The sequence below is a fragment of the Anolis carolinensis genome, chromosome 1 (genome assembly GCF_035594765.1).
Source record: "Anolis carolinensis isolate JA03-04 chromosome 1, rAnoCar3.1.pri, whole genome shotgun sequence".
Lineage (NCBI taxonomy): Eukaryota > Metazoa > Chordata > Lepidosauria > Squamata > Dactyloidae > Anolis > Anolis carolinensis.
This window is the reverse complement of record NC_085841.1, coordinates 315110925-315137519: the sequence shown is the minus strand read 5'-3', so window position 1 is coordinate 315137519 and position 26595 is coordinate 315110925. Positions and strand designations below refer to the sequence as shown.

General features: G+C 40.9%; 2 protein-coding genes across 2 annotated transcripts in view; one reads left to right on the top strand and one right to left on the bottom strand.

The window, feature by feature from the left end:
* The window catches only part of fsip1 (fibrous sheath interacting protein 1), a 119997-nt gene that overhangs the window by 8754 nt on the left and 84648 nt on the right, over nt 1–26595 (bottom strand). The window lies entirely within an intron of this gene.
* On the top strand, nt 2704–25939 carry thbs1 (thrombospondin 1). Its single transcript, XM_062967319.1, has 22 exons — nt 2704–2965; nt 4531–4626; nt 7225–7802; nt 8285–8360; nt 8562–8758; nt 9432–9557; nt 10197–10290; nt 11833–12006; nt 12972–13148; nt 13360–13533; nt 13869–13996; nt 14132–14284; nt 14600–14818; nt 14956–15063; nt 15967–16126; nt 16914–17032; nt 19485–19719; nt 20373–20600; nt 21321–21592; nt 22182–22279; nt 22411–22550; nt 23478–25939. Exons 2-22 carry the CDS (start codon nt 4560–4562, stop codon nt 23483–23485), a joined length of 3531 nt encoding a protein of 1176 aa, XP_062823389.1. The 5' UTR covers nt 2704–2965; nt 4531–4559; the 3' UTR covers nt 23486–25939.

Sequence of the window (26595 nt, the reverse complement as noted above, 5' to 3'; positions counted from 1 at the left end):
CTGTGAGGAAGTGCGAGAGTTGAAGATCAAAACAACCGGAGGGCCGAAGTTTGCCCATGCCTGATCTATACTGACCATATGATACAGTTCAAACTTTCATGATTGTGGAATCCCAGGACTTGTACCCCAGGATTCTGTAGGATGGAGTAAAGAGGTATCAAACTTTTATGTGTGATGCACTGTACACTCCTCTCTCTGCCTATTCCCTTTATCACCACCGCATCTCCAACCTGTCTGCAACCTGTTCCATTGGCAGAAACAAAACTATACATCTGCTTCCATTGAAGTCTAAAAGCATACTTCTCCATTGAACATACTGTATCCATTTCCACCTCCAAACACATACTGTATCCACCTCCACTGAAATCTAAAGCAAACTGCTAACACTGAAGTCCAAGAACATACTGATTCTATTGAAGTCTCTAAACCTCTGGGTCCCCAGAAGTTTTGGCCTTCAACTCCCAGAAAGCCTAACAGCTGGTAAACTGGCCAGGATTTCTGGGAGTTGTTGGACAAAACATCTAGGGACCCACAGGTTGAGAACCACTGCTCTAAAACATACTTCTCAACACATACGGATAATAAAATGGAGTCTTGAGTCTGAACATGCTCAGTACAATGACCTGTCTGTAGCCGCCTCCCCCCCCCACACACACACACACCCCAAAGAGGTCAGTCAAACTGGGAAAGCAGCATATATATGCAATACAGGTTAGCAAATATATACATTAAAAACAAATAGTGAATGTTTGGAAGGCTGCTATTTCCAACAGAGCGTCCACTATTGCAGGATGGAACTCCCAGAATCCCCCAGCCAGCATGATCACATTCCATTTTTGCATGGCATGGGCAAGCCAAGAGACAAAAAGTGCCTCCCAGAGACTTTTTGGAGAGAAGGAAGTCTCAGGAAGGCTCCCTGCTTTTCTTGACTTGCTCATGCAATCATATAATCCTAGAGTTGGAAGAGACCTCATGGGCCATTCAATGGGCCAAGAGGCAGGAAAATTGCATTCAAAGCACCCCCGACAGATGACCATCCAGCCTCTGCTTAAAAGCCTCCAAAGAAGGTGCATCTACCACATTCAGTGGCAGAAAGTTCCACTGCTGAACAGCTCTTACAGTGTGGAAGTTCTTCCTAATGTTCAGGTGGAATCTCCTTTCCGGTAGTTTGAAACCATTGTTCCATGTCCTAGTCTCCAGGGCAGCAGAAAACAAGCTTGCTCCCTCCTCCCTATGACTTCCCCTCACATAGTTATAAAAGGCCAAGAGGATTTCTGAGGACCAGACCTAACTTAGCCCATGAAGAGAGCCCATGAAGGGAGCCATTTATGGAAGGGCTCCTGGGCTTGGCCTGCTGCTACTGGCTTCTCTCCTCTTGTCTGTAGGCCCTAATGAGAATTGCCTAAAGTCAGCAAGCGTGCCCAAACCATGGCTATTTCTTGCTCCCTTGCCCTTTCCTCAAGGGTGACTGCACTTGCCTCTAGGGAACGGAAAGTTGAAGCTGAAGTCTTTGTATGAACACAGCAGCTGCCTCTTTCTCTGTGTGCACCTCTGGGGATCACTGGTCAAGTCCTTTTAACTGTTTTGTAAGAAAGGGGGGAAATCGAGAGTCACCTACAACTTTCCTTGGATTTATTTATCATGTCAGAAGCAAATCGAGGGTACAGTTGTAATGTATTTAAGAACACAAAGTTAAAAACTTGGCATTATACTAAATGTCCTTTGATTAGTAGCTGGCCACTTGGAGTGCCTCTAGTGTTGCTGTAAGAAGGTCCTCCACTGTGCATGTGGCAGGGCTCAGGCTGCATTGTAATAGGTGGCCTGTGGTTTGCTCTTCTCCACACTCGCATGTCGTGGACTCCACTTTGTGACCCCATTTCTTAAGGTTGGTGCTGCATCTTGTGGTGCTAGAATGAAGTCTGTTCAGTGCTTTCCAAGTTGCCCAGTCTTCTCTGTGCCCAGGAGGAAGTTTCTCATCTGGTATCAGCCACTGATTGAGGTCCTGGGTCTTAGCCTGCCACTTTTGGACTCTCGATTGCTGAAGTGTTCCTGCGAATATCTCTGTAGATCTTGTTCCTGTAAGCATCGCTGTAGATGTTTCTGCAGCTGAGGGGGGAAAGGAAGGGGCCTGAGGCTGTTAGGAATGGTGGGAGTTGAAGTCCAAAACACCTGGAGGGCCAAACTTTGCCCATACCTAGTGTACACTGTGGCATGAATGTAGTTTGAGGCCACTTTAACTGCCATGGCTGAAGGCTATGGAGTCCTGGGAGCTTTGGCTAGAACTACAATTCCCACGATTCCATAGCAGGGAGCCATGGCAGTTACAAGTGGCCTCAAGCTGCATACATCTTACAGTGTAGATGCAGCCTCTACTTCGCTCCTGTTTTGGTGAATGAGGAATTTTAGCCATTTCTCCACAGACCCCAGAGATGGGGACGGGGTGACTCCGTTATACCGCCACCATCCCGCTATATATATATATATATAAAAACCCTCCCTATTGAAAGAGCTACCCTTCCTTCCCGCCTCCCCGCCCACCCATCGAACCCCCCTTCCCCCCCGTGCGCATTTCGTGAGTGTGTTTTGTTGTGAGGTAACTGGATAAATACCAACTCGCTTCCTGCCCGGCGGCTCCTGATTGGCTGGCGCTGCTTCCAGGAATGCGAGCGACCCCTTAAATTCCCGGGAAGCGCCGGACGACGCTCCAGAGCAAAGAAGGCGCAGGCGGAGGGAATAAGCGGGCGCTGCAGCGAGGAAGAGGAGCAGGGCTCAGTCCTTGGCCGCCCAGAGCCAGAAACCAAGCGGCGGAGACGCTCTTTGGGACTTACTCGCTCGGGGTCCGACGCCGCTCGCCAATCCCCCCACCCGAGAAAGGATTTGGGTGGCTTTCCTCCCGTGCAAAGGACATACCTGCCTTGGGCGCCGGTCGCACGCAGCTTGGGCTTCGGAGCCTCCTTCTGCAAAGGTAAACTTCCATACAACTTCCCGGAGACACTGCAAGCGGGCAGAGGCGCATCCATCAAGGCACTGCACCGCTCTTGAAAGAAGGCGACTTTCTTTCTTTTTCTGTTTTTCCTTCCTTCCTTCCTTCCTTCCTTCCTTCCTTCCTTCCTTCCTTCCTTCCTTCCTTCCTTCCTTCCTTCCTTCCTTCCTTCCTTCCTTCCTTCCTTCCTTCCTTCCTTCCTTCCTTCACCCTTTTCTTATTTCGAATCTCTCTCTTTCTTTGCCTTCCTTTTCATTCCTATTTTGAATGTCTCTTTCCTTTTTGGGTTGCTGTGAGTTTTCCGGGCTGTCTGGCCATGTTGCAGAAGCATTCTCGCCTAACGTTTCGCCCGCATCTATGGCAGGCATCCTCAGAGGTGGTGAGGTCTGTTGGAAACTAGGCAAGTGGGGTTTATATATCCAGGGTGAAAGAAAGAACTTTGGTCTGTTTGAGGCAGGTGTGAATGTTTCAGTTGTCCATCTTGATTAGCACTGAATAGCGTTTCAGTTTCAAGATCTGGCTGTTTACTGCCTGGGGAAATCCTTTGTTGGGAGGTGTTAGCTGGCCCTGATTGATTCATGAAAATGAATAAAATATGGCTACCAGTATTAAAAAAAACTCTAATATCAGGACAGCAAATAAAGATCACCACTCAGAAAACAGGAATTCCAGATATGAATCAATCAGGGCCAGCTAACACCTCCATTGATTCATGATTTTGCTTGGAAATCCTCTGGTTTTTTGAGTGGTGTTCTTTATTTGCTGTCCTGATGTTAGATTTTTTAAATACTGGTAGTCAGATTCTGTTCATGAATCAACCAGGGCCAGCTAAGACCTCTCAATAAAGGATTCCCCCAGGCAGGAAGCAGCCAGACTTTGAAACTGAAAGGATATTCAATGCTAATCAAGGTGGCCAATTGCAACATTCACACTTGCCACAAACAGACAAGAGTTCTTTCTCTCACCCTGGACATTCCACAGATATTATAAACCCCACTTGCCTAGTTTCCAACAGACCTCACAACCTGTGAGGATGCCCGCCATAGGTGTGGGCGAAACGTCAGGAAAGAATGCTTCTGGAACACGGTCATACAGCCCAGAAAACTCACAGCAACTCAGTGATTCCGGCCATGAAAGCCTTGGACAACACATTTTTCCTTCTTTCTTTTCTCTTTCCTTTCGTCCCTTTCATTCCTATATTGGAGTTTCCTTTCCTTCCTTCTTCTCCCTTTCCTCTCAGGCTGGATCTACATGGTCTATAGCCCAGGATCTGATATCTCAGATTATCTGGCAGTGTAGACTCATATAATCCAGTTCAAAGTAGATCATCTGGGATCAGATCCTGGGACGCAGGGCAGTGTAGATCCAGCCTCACCTTTTCATTCTCCTACCTTTTTTCTCTCCCCTTTCTTTACCTATTGAGGATTTTCCTCCCTCCCTCCCCTTCCCTTCTTCTTCTCCTGCATCTTCGTCCCATCTCTTTTCCTGCTCGCCTCAGTGACCTGATTCTTCTTTTTCGCGTGACCGCTCTTTTTCGTTGTTTTCAGGTCTCTGTTGCTGTCTTTGGGGCTTTGCCATGGAGCTCTCCAGCGGACTCTTTCTGCTCCTGATGCTGGGCGTCCACGCCAATAACCGGATCCCAGGTAAATCGGATCGAAGGGGGAGATTGAAACTGGGTTGCTGTGAGTTTTCCGGGCTTCTGGCCATGCTCCAGAAGCATTCTGTCCTGACGTTTCGCCTCCATCTATGGCAGGCATTCTTAGAGGTTGTGAGGTCTGTTGGAAACTAGGCAAGCGGTGTTTATATATCTGTGGAATGCCCAGAGTGGGAGAAAGAACTCTTTATCTGTTGGAGGCAGGTGCGAATGTTGCAACTGGCCCCCTTAATTAGCATTGAATAGCCTGTCAGCTTCAAGGTCTGGCTGCTTACTGCATGGGGGAATCCTTTGTTAGGAAGTGTTAGCTGGCCGGGAGATTGAGAGTTTGGATGGTGAAAGGTTGGCGCTTGACTGCCGCGCCTGGAAGTTTAGGGAATCCCGGGAGTTGTCGCTTCTCTTTGGCAAGGAAGGCTTGCAAACTCCTAGGATTCCGTAGCCCTGAGCCAGGGAAGTTCAAGAGGGAATCTGGAAGTTCCAGAGCGCACCCTTGGTGAAAACTTTCAAAATCGCTTAGGAATGAGCGACAGTGCGGGAGAATAAAAGGGAACTTCTCCAGGTCTGGCTGGTGGAGGAATCCTGCACTAGAGAAGGCGAGGGATCAAAGGCAAAAGCGTGCGTCGGTGGTGGCAGTCTCGGCAGAAAGAGTGCCGCAAGTTGCGCATGCGCGGGGAAGCCGAGCCTGCCGCCGCGCTCCTTGGCTTAAGGCATTGTTTACAGAATCAATGATTAAATAAAGGCAGGTGTGTATGAGCCCTTCTGACTCACTGGAAGCCCTGCCTACTAATCTTCCCGGTTGAAAAAGACTGGAGTCAAAGTCCCCTATGCCTTCTAGCAAAGTTGTTCTAGTTGTTGCCTTAAGGCAGTTTGACACCACTTCCAACTGCCAGGAATCAGGAGAGCTGTCGTTTTACAAGGTCTTGTGCCTTCCTCTGCTGGTGCCTCACAAACTACAACTGACAGGATGTCAGAGCATTGAACCAGGACTGTTAATATGTTTTTTTTAATGTCAGGAGCAACTTGAGAAACTGCAAGTCGCTTCTGGTGTGAGAGAATTGGCCGTCTGCAAGGATGTTGCCCAAGGGATGCCCGGATGTTTGATGTTTTACCATCCTGTGGGAGGCTTCTCTCATGTCCCCGCACTGGGAGCTAGAGCTGACAGGCGGGAGCTCAACTCGCTCCCCGGATTCGAACCACCCACCTTTTGGTCAGCAGTCCTGCCAGCACAAGGGTTTAACCCATTGCGTCTCGGGGGCTCCAATGTTGTGTTAAAAGTGCTATAATTCTAGTGTGTAGAGTCCTGAGCTGAATTCTGCAAAGTTTCTTGGGCAAGCAGGCTAGGCTGTCTTTCTCAAAGCTGGCTTGCCTCTTGGGAGAGCTGCGCCAGTTTGGCTGCCTCCGCTCACCTCAGAGCGTGCGCAACTGGCTGGCTTTGCTTTGCCCAGAGCACATTCCTTCAGCCACACGCCACACACACAGAGCCTTCCAGGATCACAGCCTTGGTTGTCTTCTCGCTGCCAAAGGCGTGTGAAGGAGTTATCCTTTGGTTAAAGCAATGGACTGCTTAATTCCTTGTGGTCTTCTTTCTGATCCCATCCTCTTTGTGATTTTAGAGCCAATGCGGCTTAGCGGTTGAGTGTTGGACTCCAGGAGATCAGGGTTTCAATCCCTTGCTCAGCTGTGAAAAACTCCCAGTAAATTTGGCCAAGTTATCAAGGCTCTCAGCCTCAGAGGAAGGCAATGACAAGCCACCTCTGAAGAAATCCTGCCAAGAAAATCCCATGTTAGCTTCAACATAGATTGGCATTGTCTTGAAGGCCCTTAGACAGCAACATACTTAGCTTTGGATGCATCTGTATTGTAGAATGATTGCAGTTTGGCATCACTTTGGCCCCTTCTACACAGTCCTTATATCCCAGGATCTGATCACAGGTTATCTGCTTTGAACTGGATTATATGAGTCTCCATTGCCAGATAATCTGAGATAAGCAGATGATCTGGGATCAGATCTTGGGATATAAGGACAATGTAGAAAGGGAAACTGTGGAATCATTAGAGTTGCCATTTTACAAGGTCTTTCGCTTCCTCTGCCAAAGAGTGCTGGTGCCTCACTAAATTTCATATCCTGCATTTCATAGTATACAGACAAGGCAATGAAAATGGTGTCAAACTGCATTAATTCTACAGTCTAGAAGCACCTTTAACACCACTTTGAATGGGTTGCTGTGAGTTTTCTGGGATATATGGCCATATTCCAGAAGCATTTTCTCCTGACGTTTCACCCACATCTATGGTAGCCATCCTCAGAGGTTGTGAGGTCTGTTGGAAACTAGGTGAGTGGGGTTTATGTATCTGTGGAATGTCCAGGGTGGGAGAAAGAACTCTTGTCTGCTGGAGGCAAGTGTGAATGTTGCAGATGGCTACCTTGATTAACATTGAATAGCTTTAAAGCTTGGCTGCATCCTGCTGGGGGGGGTCCTTTTTGGGATTTCTTTGCCCCAAATTTCTCTTCTGCAAGTCTAATGGGTTTGCTCTGGCCCACAATAATACATATTATTTCTCTATCCATCTTTCTTTCTCTTGGCAGAGCCTGGCGATGACAACAGTGTTTTTGATCTCTTTGAACTCATTGGCTTTGGTCGCAAGGGAGCAGCCCGGAAAGCAGCGGGTGTCCACCCGGTGAAGGGACCAGAGATTTCCAGCCCTGCCTACCGCATTGAGGATGCCAACCGCATCCCTGCAATCCCTGACCACAAATTCCAAGACATTCTGTACGCCATCCAAGCTGAGAAGGGCTTCATCCTATTAGCTAACCTTCGCCCAGTGAAGAAGAGCCCTGGCACCCTGCTGGCCGTGGAGCGCAAGGACAACTCCGGCCATGTCTTCAAGCTGGTGCTGAACGGCAAGGCAAAAACCTTGGACCTGAGTATCTTTCCCAAGGAAGGCAACCAGTCTCTGGTCTCAGTGGAGGATGTGGAGCTGCCCCACGCCCAGTGGAACAACATCACCCTCTTGGTCGAAGAAGATCAGGCTCAGCTTTATGTGGGATGTGAGAAAATGGTGAACGCCGAGCTGGAAATCCCTATTCAGAACATCTTCACCAGAGACTTGGCCAGCAGTGCCAGACTCCGCATTGCCAAAGGAGGATTCAATGACAACTTCCAGGTGAGGTGCCTGGTTGCAGCAAGTTCATGAGTATATTTTGAGAAATTAATCTCAAGTGGACATATTTTATTACAGCGTAGTAAACAATCAGTTTGTACACCAATTTCCCCTTTCTGACTTTCTCCTGTCTGCCATTTAAAACACCTGCTGCCCATGGGAGAAGGGAAGACAGTTTTGATATTTGCCCATTACTAATTGCCAAAATATATAAAATCAGATTCAGAAGTGAACCTTGAGCAAAGAGGGAGCCTTCTATATAGGTAGTACTATTCACAAGGAAGAAAAAAATGAAATAAACATACGAAGTTAAGAAGCTTCTGGATAATATAAGCAATACCTTCACTATACCCAGGTGAAGCAACAATTTTAAAGTTAAGCCTTGGAATTAGATACAGATCTTTCAGTGAATAAATATATATTATTCTGTAATATAGCACACTTTTACGAATACATCACTGATGAATTCAATTTTCTCTTTTCAGGGCATGTTGCAGAATGTGCGCTTTGTGTTTGGAACCACACTAGAAACCATCCTAAGGAACAAAGGCTGTGAGAGCTGTAAGTCTGTAATACTTAACTTCACTGATTTATCAAAAATCTTGCTTTGTTCATGTAAAAAACTGTACACTAAGAAATTGCTGACCTTTTAATATGCTAAATATATATATATGCTTTATTTTAGCTTTGGTTCTGTTTTATAATATGTGCATGTATGTATGTATATATATGATCATAACATGCATTGACTTTCTGTTTTAGCTACAAGGACCATCATTAAGTTGGACAATCCCATAAATGGTTCCCGCCCAGCCATTCGTACCAATTACATTGGCCATAAAACAAAAGACATCCAGGCAATCTGTGGATTCACCTGTGACGAACTGACCAATGTATTTGTGGAACTGCAAAGCTTGCGTGCTCTGGTTACAACACTTCAGGATTCAGTTCACAAAGTAGTAAGTGACTATACACAATTATTACACAATAATGAAACAGAAGGGTTATTGATTTCCTAGACCTCATTGACACACACAGGCCTGCTGCTCATTTTCTGCACGCAAATCATGCCACATACTAAAGGGCAAGCTTGTAAACTGCCACTCCTCTGTGATAAGTAAGAATGGCTTTCAGGTGACAAGAAAGGACCGCTTCTGTGAGCAGAAAGAAAGTGGACCCATTCTCCATTCCCAGCCCAAAGCTGTTTCTATGCCAGAAATAGGCGAAAACTTTGGGGCTATAACCACAGTGTAAACAGAACTATGTTTAGACTCAGGTTGCAGCAGTAATTTCTAGTATGATAGTGATTGTTTCTCCAGTTACATAAATAGCAGTTGCTAGCTGTATCTGTGTATACCTAACTTAGTTAACCTTAAAATGTTTCCATGCAATCTTACATATGGGAAGTACAGATTTACTGGCTTGTATGTTTGATCTTGGGGCTGTGATGCAGTACAATATCCTTTTTATTCAAGTGAGTTCATAGTTGCAGTGTAAGCACATTGGTATTAACTGAACTTACTTTCAAGTAAAATATATTATGAGAAATCTTTACTCTTTGTCAAATTCAAATTGATTTGAAAAGTTTTATTTTGTTATAATTTTAAAATTATTCACCTTTTTCTCTTTAAGAATGGCGTCATGGAATTAGTGAGGGGCCCGTTCGCAATAAGTCCTGGAGCTTGCCTTCATAACCAAGTTGTGTACCAAAACACAGCTGAATGGACCACAGATAGCTGTACTACATGCACTTGCCAGGTATGGATTCTTAGCAATGATTACTAGCAAGTTTGCAGTTTGACCCCCTTGCCTCATTCTTTCTGCTGCTCCTCAGTATCCGCTAATAGTATCAGCACCTCACTCCCTTCCCCATCTTCACACTTTAAGGAAATGAGTTGAAAATCTGGTGTGATGGGCTAAGGTGGGAAAGGATCCTGTCGCATACATGTTTGTGGAATGAGGGGATTACAATTCCATTCTTGTGGTGTACCCAACTACTATGAATGTGGAGGGCTGACTATAATATAAAAAGAGATAAAATGGAAAATGCACAATTACTCTATTAAAAACACTTCCACACATCCTGTTAATCATCAACAGCTTTTTAAAATGAAAAGCTCTTTGCCTGCTAGTGAAAGAAAAGCAGAAAGCTAGCCAACCTAGACTCCTATGGGGGGTGAAAGCAACCACTGAGAAGGCTCTCTGATATGCTTTATGGATACCAGAACCATCAAGAAGACCTCTCCCTAGGATCTTCAGATTCAGTGGGGATAGAAAGGTCTCAGATAGTCCCATAGATCATCCAGGATCAAGCTGCGGATAGCATTGAACTGTGTTTTGATGAAGTGTTGGTCTTTTGAATGTGCTGAATTGTGAATATCATCTCTCTCTGTCTAGAATTCTGTCGTTATCTGCCACAAAGTGTCATGCCCTCTTATGCCTTGTTCTAATGCCACTGTTCCTGATGGAGAATGCTGCCCAAGATGTTGGCGTAAGTCAACTATTTTGACTGTAATGAGTTCAAGTGCACAATGAGAAACTGTTCTGAAGCTGTAGTCTAAATGCTGTCATCTTAGTGTAGTATTGTATGGTCATTAGCCTTTGGAAAGTTTGTGTGTTGCACCGTCAAACCTCAGGTTCTAAAATGAGGCTCTTATAAATAGGTCAGGATTAGCTCTGGAAAAATTGCACTGAAATTATGAAAGGGGTATGTTAAAGCATATTTGTAATAAATTATGTGTTTACTTAGTTCCCTGACATATACCACACAACTCTGCTTCAGGGTGGCATAGAGTAAACAACACTGAAAACTTACAAATAAATTCATTAATAACCATAAAACCACATAGTGAAATAAGACATGAGCTGAGGGAATTTCTAGTAGTGTGCAGTGTCTGAAAGGGATATTTTAGAATCTATTTATTCAGCTAAATATTCCATATAAGATGAAATGGCTTATTTTACAAACAGTAACTGAACTACATAAATGCTAAATCACTTTCCCTGAGTATGTCAGTTTTTATACCAATTCTGTGCAAACCTGTTTTGTGACTGCACACAATTTGAATTTTTGGTTGCATCAGATTCTTTTTCTTAGTTAAAAATGCGGTTATAATTTCCTTTCTCTAATCAGAGTATGGGAGATAACTACACTTATTAAAACATAGTTTAGAACAGTATTAATTTAATCATTTCCATCCCTTGGCCCACCAACAAAATAAATGATAGTAGAATATTAATTCAGTTAAGAATTCCAGAGCAAGTTCAGAACTCAGGTTCTAAAAACAATTTGTTCAGATGACCCTGTTCTAATTTGTTTTATTATATGAAATACAGCAAAGACTATCTCTAAATCTGTTACTTAGTTGTCATTAAAATCTATCCTTCCTGCTGAAACAATTTTTCATTACTAGGACATTTGAAATCTAAGCTTGTTGTTTGTCTTAAAGGAAGGCACATATCTGATAATGAGCAGTCGCAAATTACTTGCAGAAGTATGAGGGGGAGGGGTCTACAAGTGTAGAAGCATTATTCAGCTGCCTGTTTCAAAAAAGTTTCAGCACAAGAAAAATGTGTTGCCGAAGGCTTTCATGGCCGGGATCACAGGGCTGTTGTATGTCTTTCGGGCTGTGTGGCCATGTTCCAGAAGCATTCTCTCCTGACGTTTCGCCCACATCTATGGCAGGCATCCTCAGAGGTTGTGAGGTATGGAGAAAACTAAGCAAAGAGGTTAATATATATCTGTGGAAAGTCTAGGGTGAGAGAGGTCAGTGTGAATGTTGTGTAGTTAATCATGATTAACTACACAACATTCACACTGACCTCTCTCACCCTAGACTTTCCACAGATATATATTAACCTCTTAGCTTAGTTTTTTCCATACCTCACAACCTCTGAGGATTCCTGCCATAGATGTGGGCGAAACGTCAGGAGAGAATGCTTCTGGAACATGGCCACACAGCCCGAAAGACATACAACAACAAGAAAAATGATTGGCACATGATACCAAAAAATGAAATGTCTTTGTTTATAGTCAGTGACTCTGCAGAAGATATTTGGTCTCCTTGGTCTGAGTGGACAACGTGCTCCGCAACATGTGGAAATGGAATACAGCAGAGAGGACGCTCTTGTGACAGAATCAACCACCGCTGCGAAGGCTCTTCCGTGCAAACACGAATCTGCAACATGCAGGAATGTGATAAGAGATGTAAGGATTTGATTTTTTAAAGCAGAAAATATTACTTAAACAACATAATGTTGAGAAGTGGGTTGATGCTTTATGTTGTTGACAAAGACTATTCTGTTGCTTGCAAATCAGCATTTGGGTTGATGGAATAGTGGACTACTGAAATCAATACGACTTCTAATGTATACATTTTTGGTTATTTTAGTATACCAAATTGTATATAATAGCTTTCAGTATCAGATGGATGAATGGTATCCTTGAAGTGACTGGCTTGACCTTGAAGGAACTGGGGCCAGCGATGGCCGACAGGGAGCTTTGGCATGGACTGGTCTATGAAGTCACGAAGAGTTGTAAACGACTGAGTGATTGAATAACAACAAAAAAATATTATATAATCAAATGCAGTCAGCCCTCATCTTTCATTGGGCTTCTTTCCAATCAACACCCCCAGCCCAAATTTCCCTTTTCTGCTTTAGCACCATGACAACTCTGCCTTTTTGCACCAGGTGTGGCAGGACAACAGCTAGTGGTGGCAGTGGTTTGTCCTCCTCGCCTCCCTTTTATTCTTGTCCCTGACCACCTGCAAAAATCACCTTCAATCCTACAAGATAGAAGGGTTTGGAGATCAGAAGAGGTGATGGAGATCTGGCAGAGATACCGTGATGCAAGATGGTAAAGGAAGTTATGGGCTATTGGTGAAAAAGGAGATGAAGAGAAGGAGGTGCAAGAGGAGGAGGAGCCATTGTCAACGTCATCAGCCTGGCTTGGCAAAGTCTCCCAGATCCAGCATTTTTTTCTATGGCTTTTCTAGTTTAGTAGCAACTACAAACTCACAAATAATCAAATCCACAGAAATTAAATCTGCAAAAGTTAAGGGCCAACTGTATTAGCATTTATGTATTACTGCTAGTGTGTGAAGTATATTACTTATAACTTACAAGTGTATTACCTTTTTTGACACTAATAATATACATATCTTTTTATAGTCAGACAAAATGGTGCCTGGAGCCACTGGTCCCCTTGGTCTTCCTGCTCTGTCACTTGTGGAAGTGGCGTGATCACCAGAATCCGCCTGTGCAACTCTCCTCTTCCTCAGATGGGTGGCAAAGAGTGTGAAGGAGAAGCAAGAGAAAACGTGCCTTGCGAGAAAAGCCCTTGTCCAAGTAAGTTTACTTTTTTGTATCCCATCTCTTGAGTGTAGCAATCATTGAAAAGAATAAAAGACATTTACCAAACATCCCAATTAGCAGGATTTTTAAAATTTTCACTGTCTCTAACTCACAGTAAATGCTTATACCTTATTGGGGGGTATACATTGATGTGCATGTTTTGTTTCATGGATGCTTACACTTTCTAATCTTCTTTTTACTTTAGTCAATGGAAACTGGGGACCATGGTCACCATGGGATGCCTGTCCAGTCACTTGTGGAGGGGGTGTTCAGAAGCGTGGCCGTCTCTGCAACAATCCTGAACCCCAGTATGGAGGGAAGGATTGTATTGGTGAAGTTTCTGATACCCAGATCTGCAACAAGCAGAATTGCCCAATTGGTAAGTAACTGCCTGTTGTTAGTGTGATCTATAAAATAGTGTTTGTTTGCTCTGCTGCATTATCTTCAGAACTATGTAGCAAACTTGAGGATGCAAATATCTAATTTTCTCACTGAAGAAATCTGAGATGCAGCCATATCTTGTCTATATGCTAACCGATACTGAACTCATTTACTATTAATGTAATTTAGGGTAAAAGTGCAGTGAAAATAACATTATATCCAAGGGGGTTTTTTTTAGACAATATCCTCCAAAGTATTTGTTAATCTGTTTTCTTGGTTGTTCTGCATGTGGCCAATAACATTCTGGAATCCCATCTTTCTTTTGTCTCTCAGATGGGTGCCTCTCTAATCCTTGCTTTGCGGGAACAACATGTACCAGTTTTCCTGATGGTTCCTGGAAATGTGGTGCTTGCCCTGCTGGCTATCATGGAAATGGTGTCAAATGCAAGGATATTGATGAGGTAAAAAGAGTCAATTTTTTCATTGTGCTTACAAATATATCAATGAATGTTTATTGTATTCAATTTAGGATTAAAATGTTCAGAGCATAAACAAGTAAACCTACAACTCATATGTTTCAATCTCTTCTACTTCAGTGTAAAGAGGTCCCAGATGCCTGCTTTGTCTTGGGTGGAGTGCACAGGTGTGAGAATACTGAGCCCGGGTACAACTGTCTGCCTTGCCCACCACGTTTTACTGGAACGCAGCCCTTTGGCCGAGGGGTGGATCATGCAATAGCCAACAAGCAGGTACTAACAAGATATTATAAAGTTCTTTGTTTATAAAAATGCAGTGTCTTTTTTTAGATCTGCAAGGAAAAGTAAGGGTTCTGTGTATGTATCTCTTAATTTATGGTACCCTAAAAAGGATTATGTATTTCTTTAAGACCTGAAAAGGTGCTGATGGTGAGGGTTACTGCTGAGTTCTTCTTTCTGATTTTGTTCATCGGTATGAGCTGCATGGAGAGATGCTAATTTGAACTAAGCTTTAGCTACAGTAAACTATTACTGGGTAGATGGATTTCTTGCAGGTGTTTTCATTTTTGTTTGTTTGTGGTCTCTTAGGTCTGCAAACCACGTAATCCCTGTACTGATGGAACTCATGACTGTAACAAGCATGCCCGGTGTATTTACCTTGGCCACTTCAGTGACCCCATGTACCGCTGCGAATGTAAACCAGGCTACGCTGGCAATGGCAATATCTGTGGAGAAGACACAGACTTGGATGGATGGCCAAATGAGAACCTTGTCTGTGTTGCCAATGCAACTTACCATTGCAATAAAGTAAGCATATTTCTACATCTCTCTCCATAACACAGTGTCCCTAAAAACAAGAGACAGAGGCAAATTTCATTTGGTTCACAGTTGTTTCAAAACATATTCCATTTCACAAAATAATGGTGAATGTCTCTATTCTGCAGGATAACTGCCCGAACCTTCCCAATTCTGGACAGGAAGATTATGATAAAGATGGAATTGGTGATGCTTGTGACAGTGATGATGATAATGACAACATCTCTGATGACAGGGTAAGTGTAATTTCTGCTAAGTAAGTAGAAGCCTGCCTCTGCTTACTCATATTTTCAAAAGGTTTCAATAGGAGGTACAGTAGAGTCTCACTTATCCAACACTCGCTTATCCAACGTTCTGGATTATCCAACGCATTTTTGTAGTCAATGTTTTCAATATATCGTGATATTTTGGTGCTAAATTCATAAATACAGTAATTACTACATAGCATTACTGCGTATTGAACTACTTTTTCTGCCAAATTTGTTGTCTAACATGTTTTGGTGCTTAATTTGTAAAATCATAACCTAATTTGATGTTTAATAGGCTTTTCCTTAATGCCTCCTTATTATCCAACATATTCGCTTATCCAACATTCTGCCGGTCCGTTTATGTTGGATAAGTGAGACTCTACTGTAATTAGAAAAAAAGCACCCTATGCCATTCCTCCTGCTTACAGCAAAAGGGCAGACCATAACATGGCGAGGAGAGTTCCTATGATAGCAGATACCCTCCCCTTGTTGTTAGTGTCAGGCCAGATTGCTCTTCTCATCTAACAGGACAAAAAAGGATGAGAGAAATACTCCATGGTGTAAATGAAACAGTGCCAAGTTTTCTATAATAGTGTACATGTGTAGTTAGGTTGTTGCCGATATCCTATGTAAAAAAAAATGGGCGGAGGTTAAGTGTCAGTCTTACCAACAAAAGAGGGATGTAGTCTCTCAATCCTAATTTTAGTGGGAGGTTTTCTTCTCTTTCACAGTGGTGAGGAATGAAAGATGCCCCACAATAAATCTTTAATGCTGTCCTCACTCTTAGTCTGATAAACCTTTTCAAATAACTCTATGTGAACGGAAAAGTGCATAATTCAAAGTTGTGGACGTATTTTAACATTGTTTTCTTAAATGGTCTGTTTTTTACAGGACAACTGCCCATTCATTTACAACCCACAGCAATATGACTATGATAGGGATGATGTTGGTGACCGCTGTGATAACTGTCCCTACAATCACAACCCTGACCAGATAGATACAGATAATAATGGAGAAGGAGATGCTTGTGCTGTGGATATTGATGGTGATGGTAAGTTTGTTTCTCTTTCCTTTCTATCCTTACCCCTTTCCTTACTCATCTTCATAGTGCCAGAAACCAACTGCTAATATGAAACACTATTCGTTTCAATGAATGACTAAATTGTGGATTTAGATTCAGGATATAATTCTATAGCAGTGGTTCTCAACCTGTGGGTCCCCAGGTGTTTTGGCCTACAACTCCCAGAAATCCCAGCCAGTTTACCAGCTGTTAGGATTTCTGGGAGTTGAAGGCCAAAACATCTGGGGACCCAGAGGTTGAAAATCACAGTTCTATAGAATTGTCAGTGAAATGAATAGCCACCAAATGAATGTGAGTTGTTAGAACTCCTTTGACTTACCAACTCTCATCAATAATAAAATATATATAGATGAATTTTTAATGTGAGCACTACTCTTCATTTTAATTGAATTCTATAGGAAAAAATTGCAGTGGATTCTGCCCATATCTCACTTAATTATGACCCAAAATCTGCCACATAAGAGGTCTGCTGACCTAACTTTGATTCACAGTAGAACAATTTAGTTATTGTTAGTGCACATAAGATATCAGTGGATGTGTTTTATTTGAGATTCCACTTGGTTTGTGAGGTGGTCAGTGATTGTGAGAAATATGCAACCACCGGATTGACTGACTGGTGTCACTTCTATCAGTCTTGTTATAAATCATTCTATGCTTTCTTTTTCTTATTATATTCACTGTTACATTCTCCATGAATATTATATAAATGTACATTACTCAGTTAACCAATTCTGAATTGTTTATTCTGCATTTGTAGGCATTCTTAATGAAAGAGACAACTGCCAGTATGTGTACAATGTGGATCAGAAAGATACAGACTTAGATGGTGTTGGTGATCAATGTGACAACTGCCCTATGGAACACAATCCTGAACAGGTCAGCTTAATAACTTTGCCTGTAAATACTAGGCTTGAGCATTTTAATCCTTATTTACTTGTTGATGCCTGTTACTTGTCATATATACCATTGCAAAATATGTTAGCTGGCAACTTATTCAAGAACAGAACCCTTATTAACTGGAACATCTGAGGTGGGTTTTTAAAAAAGAGGCAATGAAGCAGCTGAGTACATAAAAGATTCATAATTATCATGTTAGATGGGGTACGTTAACAGGAAAAATGATCCTGCATTAGAACTATGTTAGCTAATGGTGTAAATGTGACCCTCGATTTTGGTGGGAAAGATGGGGTATAAATTTGATCATCATAATTTGGAAATTTCTGGTATCATCAAGAAACTAATATATTATTAAATCAGGTTGTTTAAATAAAGGGAAACCACATAACCAATCTAACATTCATATTTACAGTGTTTAGCATTAAAGTATGCCAGAAAAGGGGTTATTTGCAAGAAAGTTCTGTCTATGACACAAGATTTCTTGAGGCTAAGAGAGCAGTGAATTTGGCTTCCCTTAATTGCACACACATAGTTTAAAGCTGTACGGAACACCTACACCAGAACGCTAGTAGAACAATTCACAGCATATTCCAATGTTTGTTTTCCGTGTGTTCATGTCTCTGTGTATAAAAGCTTTACCTGCTTAGGGGCCGGGAACAAAGTGAGCTATCCAGCTCCTCCCATTTAATTTGCTGGTTCTATAGCAGCAGTGGATAAAGCTTGTACAGTCCTGTTATTACAAAGCAGTAGGATTAATAGCTTCAGGGGCATAACTTGCATGCTTGAATGGTTCTGACAAAACTGCAGTAAATTGGTAAAAATCTAGATGGGCATGAGAGCTTTAGGCCCCTTCCACACAGCTGTATAAAATCCACATTGAACAGTATTATATGGCAGTGAGGACTCAGATAACCCAGTTCAAAGCAGATATTGTGGATTATATGCCTTGATATTCTGAGTTATATGGCTGTGTGGAAGGGCTCTTGGTAGTTGCTTAAAATATTAAAACTCTCCTTTTGAGAGAGTTTGTGTTAATTTCTTTTAATTGAATAGTTCTTTCCAGAGTAGTGAATGGCAGCAAATGGTGGAAATGAATTATTAGTACTGCTGCAGTGTTTAAGAAAATGAAATTTTAGTTGCAACCAAATGCTGATGTTCTGCTGGCAATTCGGTGTGTTTCATTTACTTTCTAAGGAAAAGGTCTCAAGGCATTAAATCACAATTTGATTAATGTCATATCCATATCTAGACATCATAAATCATAAAGTGGTTGATGGATCATTTATAGTTTAGGTGTACAGTAGAGTCTCACTTATCCAACATAAACGGGCCAGCAGAACGTTGGATAAGTGAATATGTTGCATAATGAGGGATTAAGGAAAAACCTATTAAACATCAAATTAGGTTATGATTTTACAAATTAAGCACCAAAACATCATGTTTAACAACAAATTTGACAGAAAAAGTAATTCAATACGCAGTAATGTTATGTTGTAATTACAGTATTTACGAATTTAGCACCAAAATATCATGATGTATTGAAAACATTGACTACAAAAATGCATTGGATAATCCAGAACGTTGGATAAGCGAGTGTTGGATAAGTGAGACTCTACTGTACTTTTATAATATATCATGATATTATCTTAAAGAGGTAGTGTAACCTAGGGCCCTTCCACACAGCCATATAATCCAGAATATCAAGGCAGATAATCTACAACATCTGCTTTGAACTGGGTTATCCGAGTCCACACTGCTATATAATCCAGTTCAAAGCAAATGTGGGATTTTCTACAGCTGTGTGGAAAGGGCCCTAGCGTGTTATCATGCATAGTCACTGGATCTTTACATGGGAATAAAAGTTGTAGCATAGGCTTTCACGATGCGGGATTGCAAAACAGTGTGGTAAATAATCAAATAAAAATGTTACCATCCATTGATATAGCATTTGTATCTGAAGAGTACAAAGTGCTAGATCAACTGAAACTTTCATCTTATCTAAAAGAGTAAACAGAGATTAGAGCATTCTGGCAAAGAATTTACATAGATGTGTGTGCCAAGAAAAGTCTGAAACCACAGTATTTTCTCAGGCCCTAATGCTCTGATGAATACATTTGTGGAGCTTAGGTAATAAGATGTCTCATGAGATGCCAAAACAAGTTGGAACAAATGACTTTTTCAAATGAGCATTAATCTGTGCTCAGTTTCTTTCACCATTTAAGTGTGAATCCTGTACAGAACTATAGTTGAATCTCACCAGCTCCAAATGTTGGATTAGATCCAGACCTATCCATGGTTGGCAGAAGGATCATAGCTGTACCACAGCATGCCCATTCAAGGATCTTGTTTAACCCTCTGTGTTTTGGGCTATCTGGAGGAGCTATCAAAGATAAAATTATAGCTTTAACAAGTGTCTATGTTTGCCTTCTAGACGGATTCCGACTCTGACCGCATTGGTGACACATGTGATAGCAACCAGGACATTGATGAAGATGGCCATCAAAATAATCTTGATAACTGCCCCTATGTGCCCAATGCTAACCAAGCCGACCATGACAAAGATGGGAAAGGTGATGCCTGTGACCATGATGATGACAACGATGGCATCCCAGATGATAAGGATAATTGTAGACTTGTTCCCAACCCGGACCAGCTTGATTCAGATGGTAAGATATACCATGATTGTACTAGAAAGTTTCAGCTAGCAATAAACGAATGCATAATGCAGCTTTATAAAATAAAATCCTCTTTAGTAAGCATGAGTAACCAGGCTGTTTTGTAGTTTCAGCATTTCTTAAATGCTGAAAATAATATGTAGGAAGGCAATTTTTGAACTATGAAAATGGAGAAATATTTATTAACCTGGAAAATATTGTCTTTCATCATGATCTGCTGTTCTATTTTGCAACCAGGACATAAGGTGTTTGCTCAGAACTCCCTGCATGCGAAGTCCCTAGTCCTTTCAAGGGGGCAGGTGGCCTGATTGCTGGTAGCTGCTTGGACCAAACAGAGGCACTTGTGCCTAGGGCCCTGGCTAAAAAGAGAAGAAATGTCAAACAAAGATAAAGAAAAATGATTTTGTTAAGAAATTGCCAACTCTGCCCATTGGATGACAACTACTAGCATAACTAGTATAACCATTATTGATGTTGACTAATGGTAGTTTCGAGGACTGAACAAAATTCCCAGAAATACTAACTTTAACAGGGATTTCAAGATGATATGCAACTTGAAATGTAAAGTGTGGTGCATTTCTTGATTACTGTATAGTTTTTACATTTCTTGTCTGACTCTTCCCTTTTATTTTGTTTTTGGTCAGGTGATGGACGTGGAGATGCATGCAAAGATGACTTTGACAAAGATAATGTCCTAGATATTGATGACATCTGCCCAGAGAATGTTGACATCAGTGAGACAGACTTCCGCCGATTTCAGATGATTCCCCTGGATCCTAAGGGAACATCTCAAAATGATCCAAACTGGGTTGTTCGTCATCAAGGCAAAGAATTGGTTCAGACTGTCAACTGTGATCCTGGACTTGCAGTTGGTGAGTAGACAATTTGAGATCTTTTGGATTTACCATATATGTATAAATAAGAACAATAAACTTTCTGTAATGTGTAACTGTTCACTACAAAGTTCTACTTCACCATTGTCCAAGTTCAGTGGAAAGCTCATGCCACTGGGCAACCATCATATAATAAATAATAGAATCACAGAGTAGAATAGAGTTGGAAGAGACCACATAGGCCATTTAGTCCAACACACTGCCATGCAGGACAAACATGGCAGGAAAATTTAACAAGTGGTTGTTTCACCTCTCTAAGGCCCTCATTCCTCCTCTGTGGCCAATTTGACCTTGTGATATCAAAACAGAAAACAGCAAGTGACAAGTACAAGATCACAACTCACTCCATTCTGACATTAGCAGACATTTCCCCCTGTGATGAAAGGACAATAGACTTCATACTTTTGCCACAGAATACAAATATAGCTCCTAACACTAATGATATTTTTGCACACAGTCTATACCATGGGATTAACCAATTGTGGTTATCCAGAGTACACATTTATTCTATCTTTTAATATACATTAATTGCTAATTCTAAGGAAGTTGAAAAAAATCTGCTTTAATTAATTTATTGGATTAAGTAAAAAGCCCATTTTTACATTAACCAATGATGACTTTTTCATGCATGACAAAACATTGTGATTGTGGTTATTATTACGAGATTGCTAACCATCACATTTCATTTTCTTTTCTCAGGTTTCGATGAATTTAATGCTGTTGATTTCAGTGGCACATTCTTCATTAATACAGACAGGGATGATGACTATGCAGGCTTTGTGTTTGGTTATCAGTCCAGCAGCCGTTTTTATGTAGTCATGTGGAAACAAGTGACACAGACCTATTGGGACATACAGCCAACCAAAGCTCAGGGATATTCAGGTCTTTCTATCAAAGTAGTGAATTCCACCACTGGTCCTGGAACACACCTTCGTAATGCACTGTGGCACACTGGAAATACAGCTGGACAGGTAAGAAAATAGTTTTGCTAATAAATGTATGCTAGTTTTTCTGAAATCTAGTATGGAGGGATCTTTTTTGTGGAAATCCATTTCGATTTGAAGAATGATAATAAAGAAAACTGAAATGCAAAATCACAAGAGCTGTGAGCTTTAGGGCCCTTGTGCATATTCTGCAGTTTCTCAGTTTGCCTCACTGGTTGGGCCTGTACATGAACATGCATTTAAAGCAGTTTTTGTGGCCATCATGATAACAGAAATTCTTCTTTCTCTATTGTCAGCGATTCAAAGACTATACAGTAGCTGTCTGTATGAGACAACATCTGTGCATATTTGCTATTTGGGGTTTAATCATTTGGAGAAACAGGAATAATTAGGTTCACTAATTGTCACTGTTTTGCAGCTTTCCCCAAATAAGGAAGTGTACATTTTGTTGACTTAATGCTGACTACCTCATTTCTGGAAATTCAAGGCAGTGTAGATCACACTGTGAAACATGAGCCACATGAAGCTCAAATGGCATTTAAAGTACATGGTTGATCTTAAAGTCTTTTACCTGCACAATCTTAATACATAATCCATTCATATATTTATTTTTCAGGTGCGAACTCTGTGGCATGACCCTCGTCATATAGGCTGGAAAGACTTCACTGCCTACAGATGGCGTCTCAGTCACAGACCAAAGACTGGCTACATTCGGTAAGTATCACAGAAGGTTATTAGAACACCTGTAAAGAGCTAACACCCTTTTGTCAATATCTAGTTTCATACTTGCTGAGAAAACCTATCATAGCTCATGTAAGGCTCATCACAGATTCTCTTTCTTGCAGGGTTGTAATGTATGAAGGAAAGAAGATCATGGCTGACTCTGGTCCCATCTATGACAAAACCTATGCTGGTGGTCGGTTAGGATTATTTGTCTTCTCTCAAGAAATGGTGTTCTTCTCGGATCTTAAATATGAATGTAGAGGTAAATGTCCACATTTTCATACTATAGTTTTTTTCTTAAGTAATTTTTATGATGGCTTTCTTATACATTTTCAGTCACTGCAGTTTTACCAGTTCAAGGGTTTTGTAAAAACATTTAAGAGCTATTTGGTTACATTACTTTGCGATGTTGACTATATAGAAAACAATATTTGATCATGAAAGCCATTCACCTGGTTAGGGTGAAATATACTGGATTGTCAGTAGAACAGTATCTGCTAGTGGACTGGATTCCTTTGACCCAAAGCCCACAAATCTGGTGTGGAAGGTGGTGACTGAAGGGATCACAAGCACAAGTCCAATTCCCTGCCATCCGGCCACACTAGACATTAGACACAAAGGAAGAGCTTTTATAAATGGAACATCCTCAATAGCAGGCATAAGGAGTGTGTGGCTTTGCAAATGTTCTTGGACTGTAATTCCCATCAGCTATAGTCAATTGTGATGATTTATGGGAGTTAAGAGAAAGAACACCTGAAAAACTAGATGTTCCCTTTCCCTCTTTTACACTGAGATGCTTGTTTGTAGTCACTACATCTGAACTGCATTTATCTGTAGGAGTGCGAGGATGCTCTATAACACTGTAGAACAGTGGTTCTCAACCTGTGGGTTCCCAGATGTTTTGGCCTTCAACTCCCAGAAATCCTAACAACTGGTAAACTGGCTGGGATTTCTGGGAGTTGTGGGCCAAAACGCCTGGGGACCATTGCTGTGGAACAAATTTACTTACACATATTGCACAATTTCCTAATTATAATATTATATTTTGAAAGAGAAGCATGTATTCATACTTGTAACAATACAAAAGAAGACCTGCAAAGGCCTTCGTTTGAAGCTGTGTTCTAATGATAACTCTTTCATTACTAAAAATCAGAAGTAGTAATTTGCTGTATTTTCTTTCTTCTTGCAGATCCATGATCACAAGGCGTTTGACACAGAGAGATTATTTCTAAATGCTGATATTGCACCTTCCAAAATGTTTAGTTTCTACAAACCTTGGGACCATTTCTTTTTGCTCTTTCCTTTCTTCTGACTGAAAATACATGACCTGCCTCAAGATGCTTTTGAGAGAGAGAAAAAGAAAGAGAAAACGACGAAGTACACTTCCTATCTGACCTCTGTTGGCACAGAAGAAAACAAATGTATTCCATGAATAAGAACATTCTTTGCCTCAGGAGCAAATAGTCACTTCTGTAAGAAAGGCATTTGTCTAACTGGGCATTGCTCTGTCTCTCTCTAACTGGAGGTCCAATGGAGTAGCACTTTTGTAGTAAGAACATTTGTATGACGTGTTGTGGACTACTTATACATTAACTATACACTTCAGTTAATAGAAGAGGGACAGGAGAAAGACTAGCAGAAACTGAAGGCAATTGCCTCACCATTTGCAGTGGGGAATATGCTCCCAATGGCTTATATCCAGGAAAATTGGAGGGACTGTTACATACCTGTTGAACAATGTGGTCCTATATGCATTTGCTCAGATGCAAGTTCTGGCAAATTCAAACGGGGCTTATTCCTACATAATTTTGCATAGGATCACAGCCTAACACTTTTTTGGTTAATAGTGAATGACTTTGCTCAATTGTATAGGAAAAGTAGCTGCAGTAACTGGCTAGCCCCATTCAGCATTTAACATTTTTGTGAGGCAGAAGGAATAACAACATGGGCACACTGGAGTGTATCAGCTTGGACAGGAAGAGTTTTCAGGAGAACAGATGGGAAAAGCAAGTTTACATGTGCCGCTGCCTGATAACACAGATTTGATGCAAGAGGTGGCTAGTATAGATGTAGCAAGAACCTTAAGGTGCTGAAACGCACCTTCATCTCATCTTAGCACTTGTATTGGCCTTCCAAGAACTATGTTTGTTTTCGCTTTTATTATGGTTACAAAGGCACAAAAAGTGACAAATACAATTAAATTGAAAATCATTTTTTCTACAAAATGCAGTGGAGTGTTTTTTAAAAATACTTTTTGAAAACATTGATTTTTGTAGAAATGGAAATGTAGATAAAAAATGTAAAATATTTATTTTTTACCTATCCTGTCGGTTATGCATAACGAAGGAGTATGGAGTGAAACAGAAAGAATGCGTCAAGACTATCCATTTAATCATTTTGCTATATGTCTCCATGACGTCACATTGTAAATACAGGTTATTTATTTTTCTATCATGAATCTAGATATCTATAGGAAAAAACAGTTTAGTTGCAAATTGTAACTTTTCCATAAACAATATGAGGCATAGAAAAACAGCAGCTTTGGGGAAGGCAGTGGATTTAAATTTTGTTCTTAGTACATTTGTCTTTCTTCCTCTGTAGAAGGCAGCTGACAAAACCCCAGAGCCAATTGCTAAACCGGAATAGTAGTTGGATTCCGGCCACAGTTTCCTAGTCAGTTGCTTAGAGCTCCAATGCCAAACCATTGTTGGCTGTCCTAGAAAGGAGACGAGATAGCTTTTATGCCGATGCTGGGCACTGTCCATTGATAGTCTACTCATTTTAACAGAATTTGCACAGGAGTGGATTGTTGTATTGATCACCTTTGTGATAGTGCTATATGTCAGTGTGCCAGACAAAGAAATCCCTCCCCTGTGGAGGCTGCAGACTAAAGGAAGAAATGGCATGAGAATGATTTGATTTTTTCAGATCACACATCCTGGTTCCCAAAGAGAAGTGTCTCATAGGTGGGATTTCAGGAACATTATTGTGGTACAAGGAGCAGCATAAGTTTATCCACAGACTTTCTCTTACTAGGAAAAAAAGAATGTCAAAGGTGAAACTTTAATGTACAAATATTACCTCATTGTTGTGTGACTGAGAAAAGGAAAACAAAACCTTTGGATTAAGAAGAGTTTAAATATCTAACAAATTTAAAGCTACTGTAGTATTAAGGAGAGAAAAGATTGCAAGCTGTACATAGTAAAAATGTTTTTAGAGAAACACATTTTCCCAAGTAAGAAAAAGAGCATTGAAGCAATGCTGAGAATGATTTATGATATTTTTTGTTAGATTGGTTTTCCCCTGTCATCTTGTACACAGTTTCTTGTATTTTGTATAAATTATTTTTTCATTACTGTTGGAACAGGTAATCTCCTATTTGTGTAGATATGCTATTTAAATAATTTATCAGGAAATGCTACCTGTAGAGCTGTAGTGTTTCTATTTTTATAAAACATTTGCACACTGAATTGAATAATTGTTTGCTTCCCATTCCCAGTGTTGTTGCTATTAGTATATACTTTTTTCTAAAAATGAGCATATTTTGTACACTTGTAAACCATTTTACATCTTTAAAGTTGTGTAAATTGTACCATAAATGTTTCCTGCATACATGAAACAATAAACAAATACAGAAATCTATATTTACAACCTTTGGGTCTTGTTTCGTGCTTTCATTCTTCCTACAGATTCTGTTAGTCAGTGCTCTTTTCCCTTCTGTTCTACTGTCATCTACAATTCTCCTTTGAATATTGTCTGAATGTCTTAATTTTAACGAAGGTGTTCACACTGCAGATGAAAATATCATTAAGAAAGAATACTTCATAATACAGGTTGCGTATCCCTTCTTGAAAAGGCTTGGACCAGAAATGTTTTAGGTTTCGGAAGCTCCCCTCCCCGATTTTAGAAAACCATATCTATCTGATACACATAATCTAAAGGTAATTTTATAAAATATTTGGAATACTTTTGTGCATGAAGCAAAGTCTGTGTACACTGAACAATCAGAAAGCAAGGGCATTGCTAACTCAGCCAGCCATGTGGACAATTTTGGAGTATTTTGGATTTTTAAATTCTGAATAAGGGATACTTCTGAGCAAGGGAGTTCCAAAGGCACAAAAAAGAAGAAATCATCTTATTGCTTCCTTTTTACATACTGGGTTTCATTCTGTTGTGACAATATGTAACCTTCATCCAGAATCCCATTCTTAAAATTTGCATATTTAATGGAAATAACATGTCACTTGACCACTTGGGCAAAAAGAAGCTAATTTGAAGTTGGCCTGATTAGAAATGGTACATAGAAA

Bases quoted from the DNA above. Each gene is read 5' to 3' on its own strand.
- thbs1 (XM_062967319.1), top strand. From the start codon at position 4,560: ATGGAGCTCTCCAGCGGACTCTTTCTGCTCCTGATGCTGGGCGTCCAC. The intron at 8,361-8,561 runs GTAAGTCTGTAA...TTTCTGTTTTAG, and splicing joins GAACAAAGGCTGTGAGAGCT to CTACAAGGACCATCATTAAG. The intron at 10,291-11,832 runs GTAAGTCAACTA...CTTTGTTTATAG, and splicing joins ATGCTGCCCAAGATGTTGGC to TCAGTGACTCTGCAGAAGAT.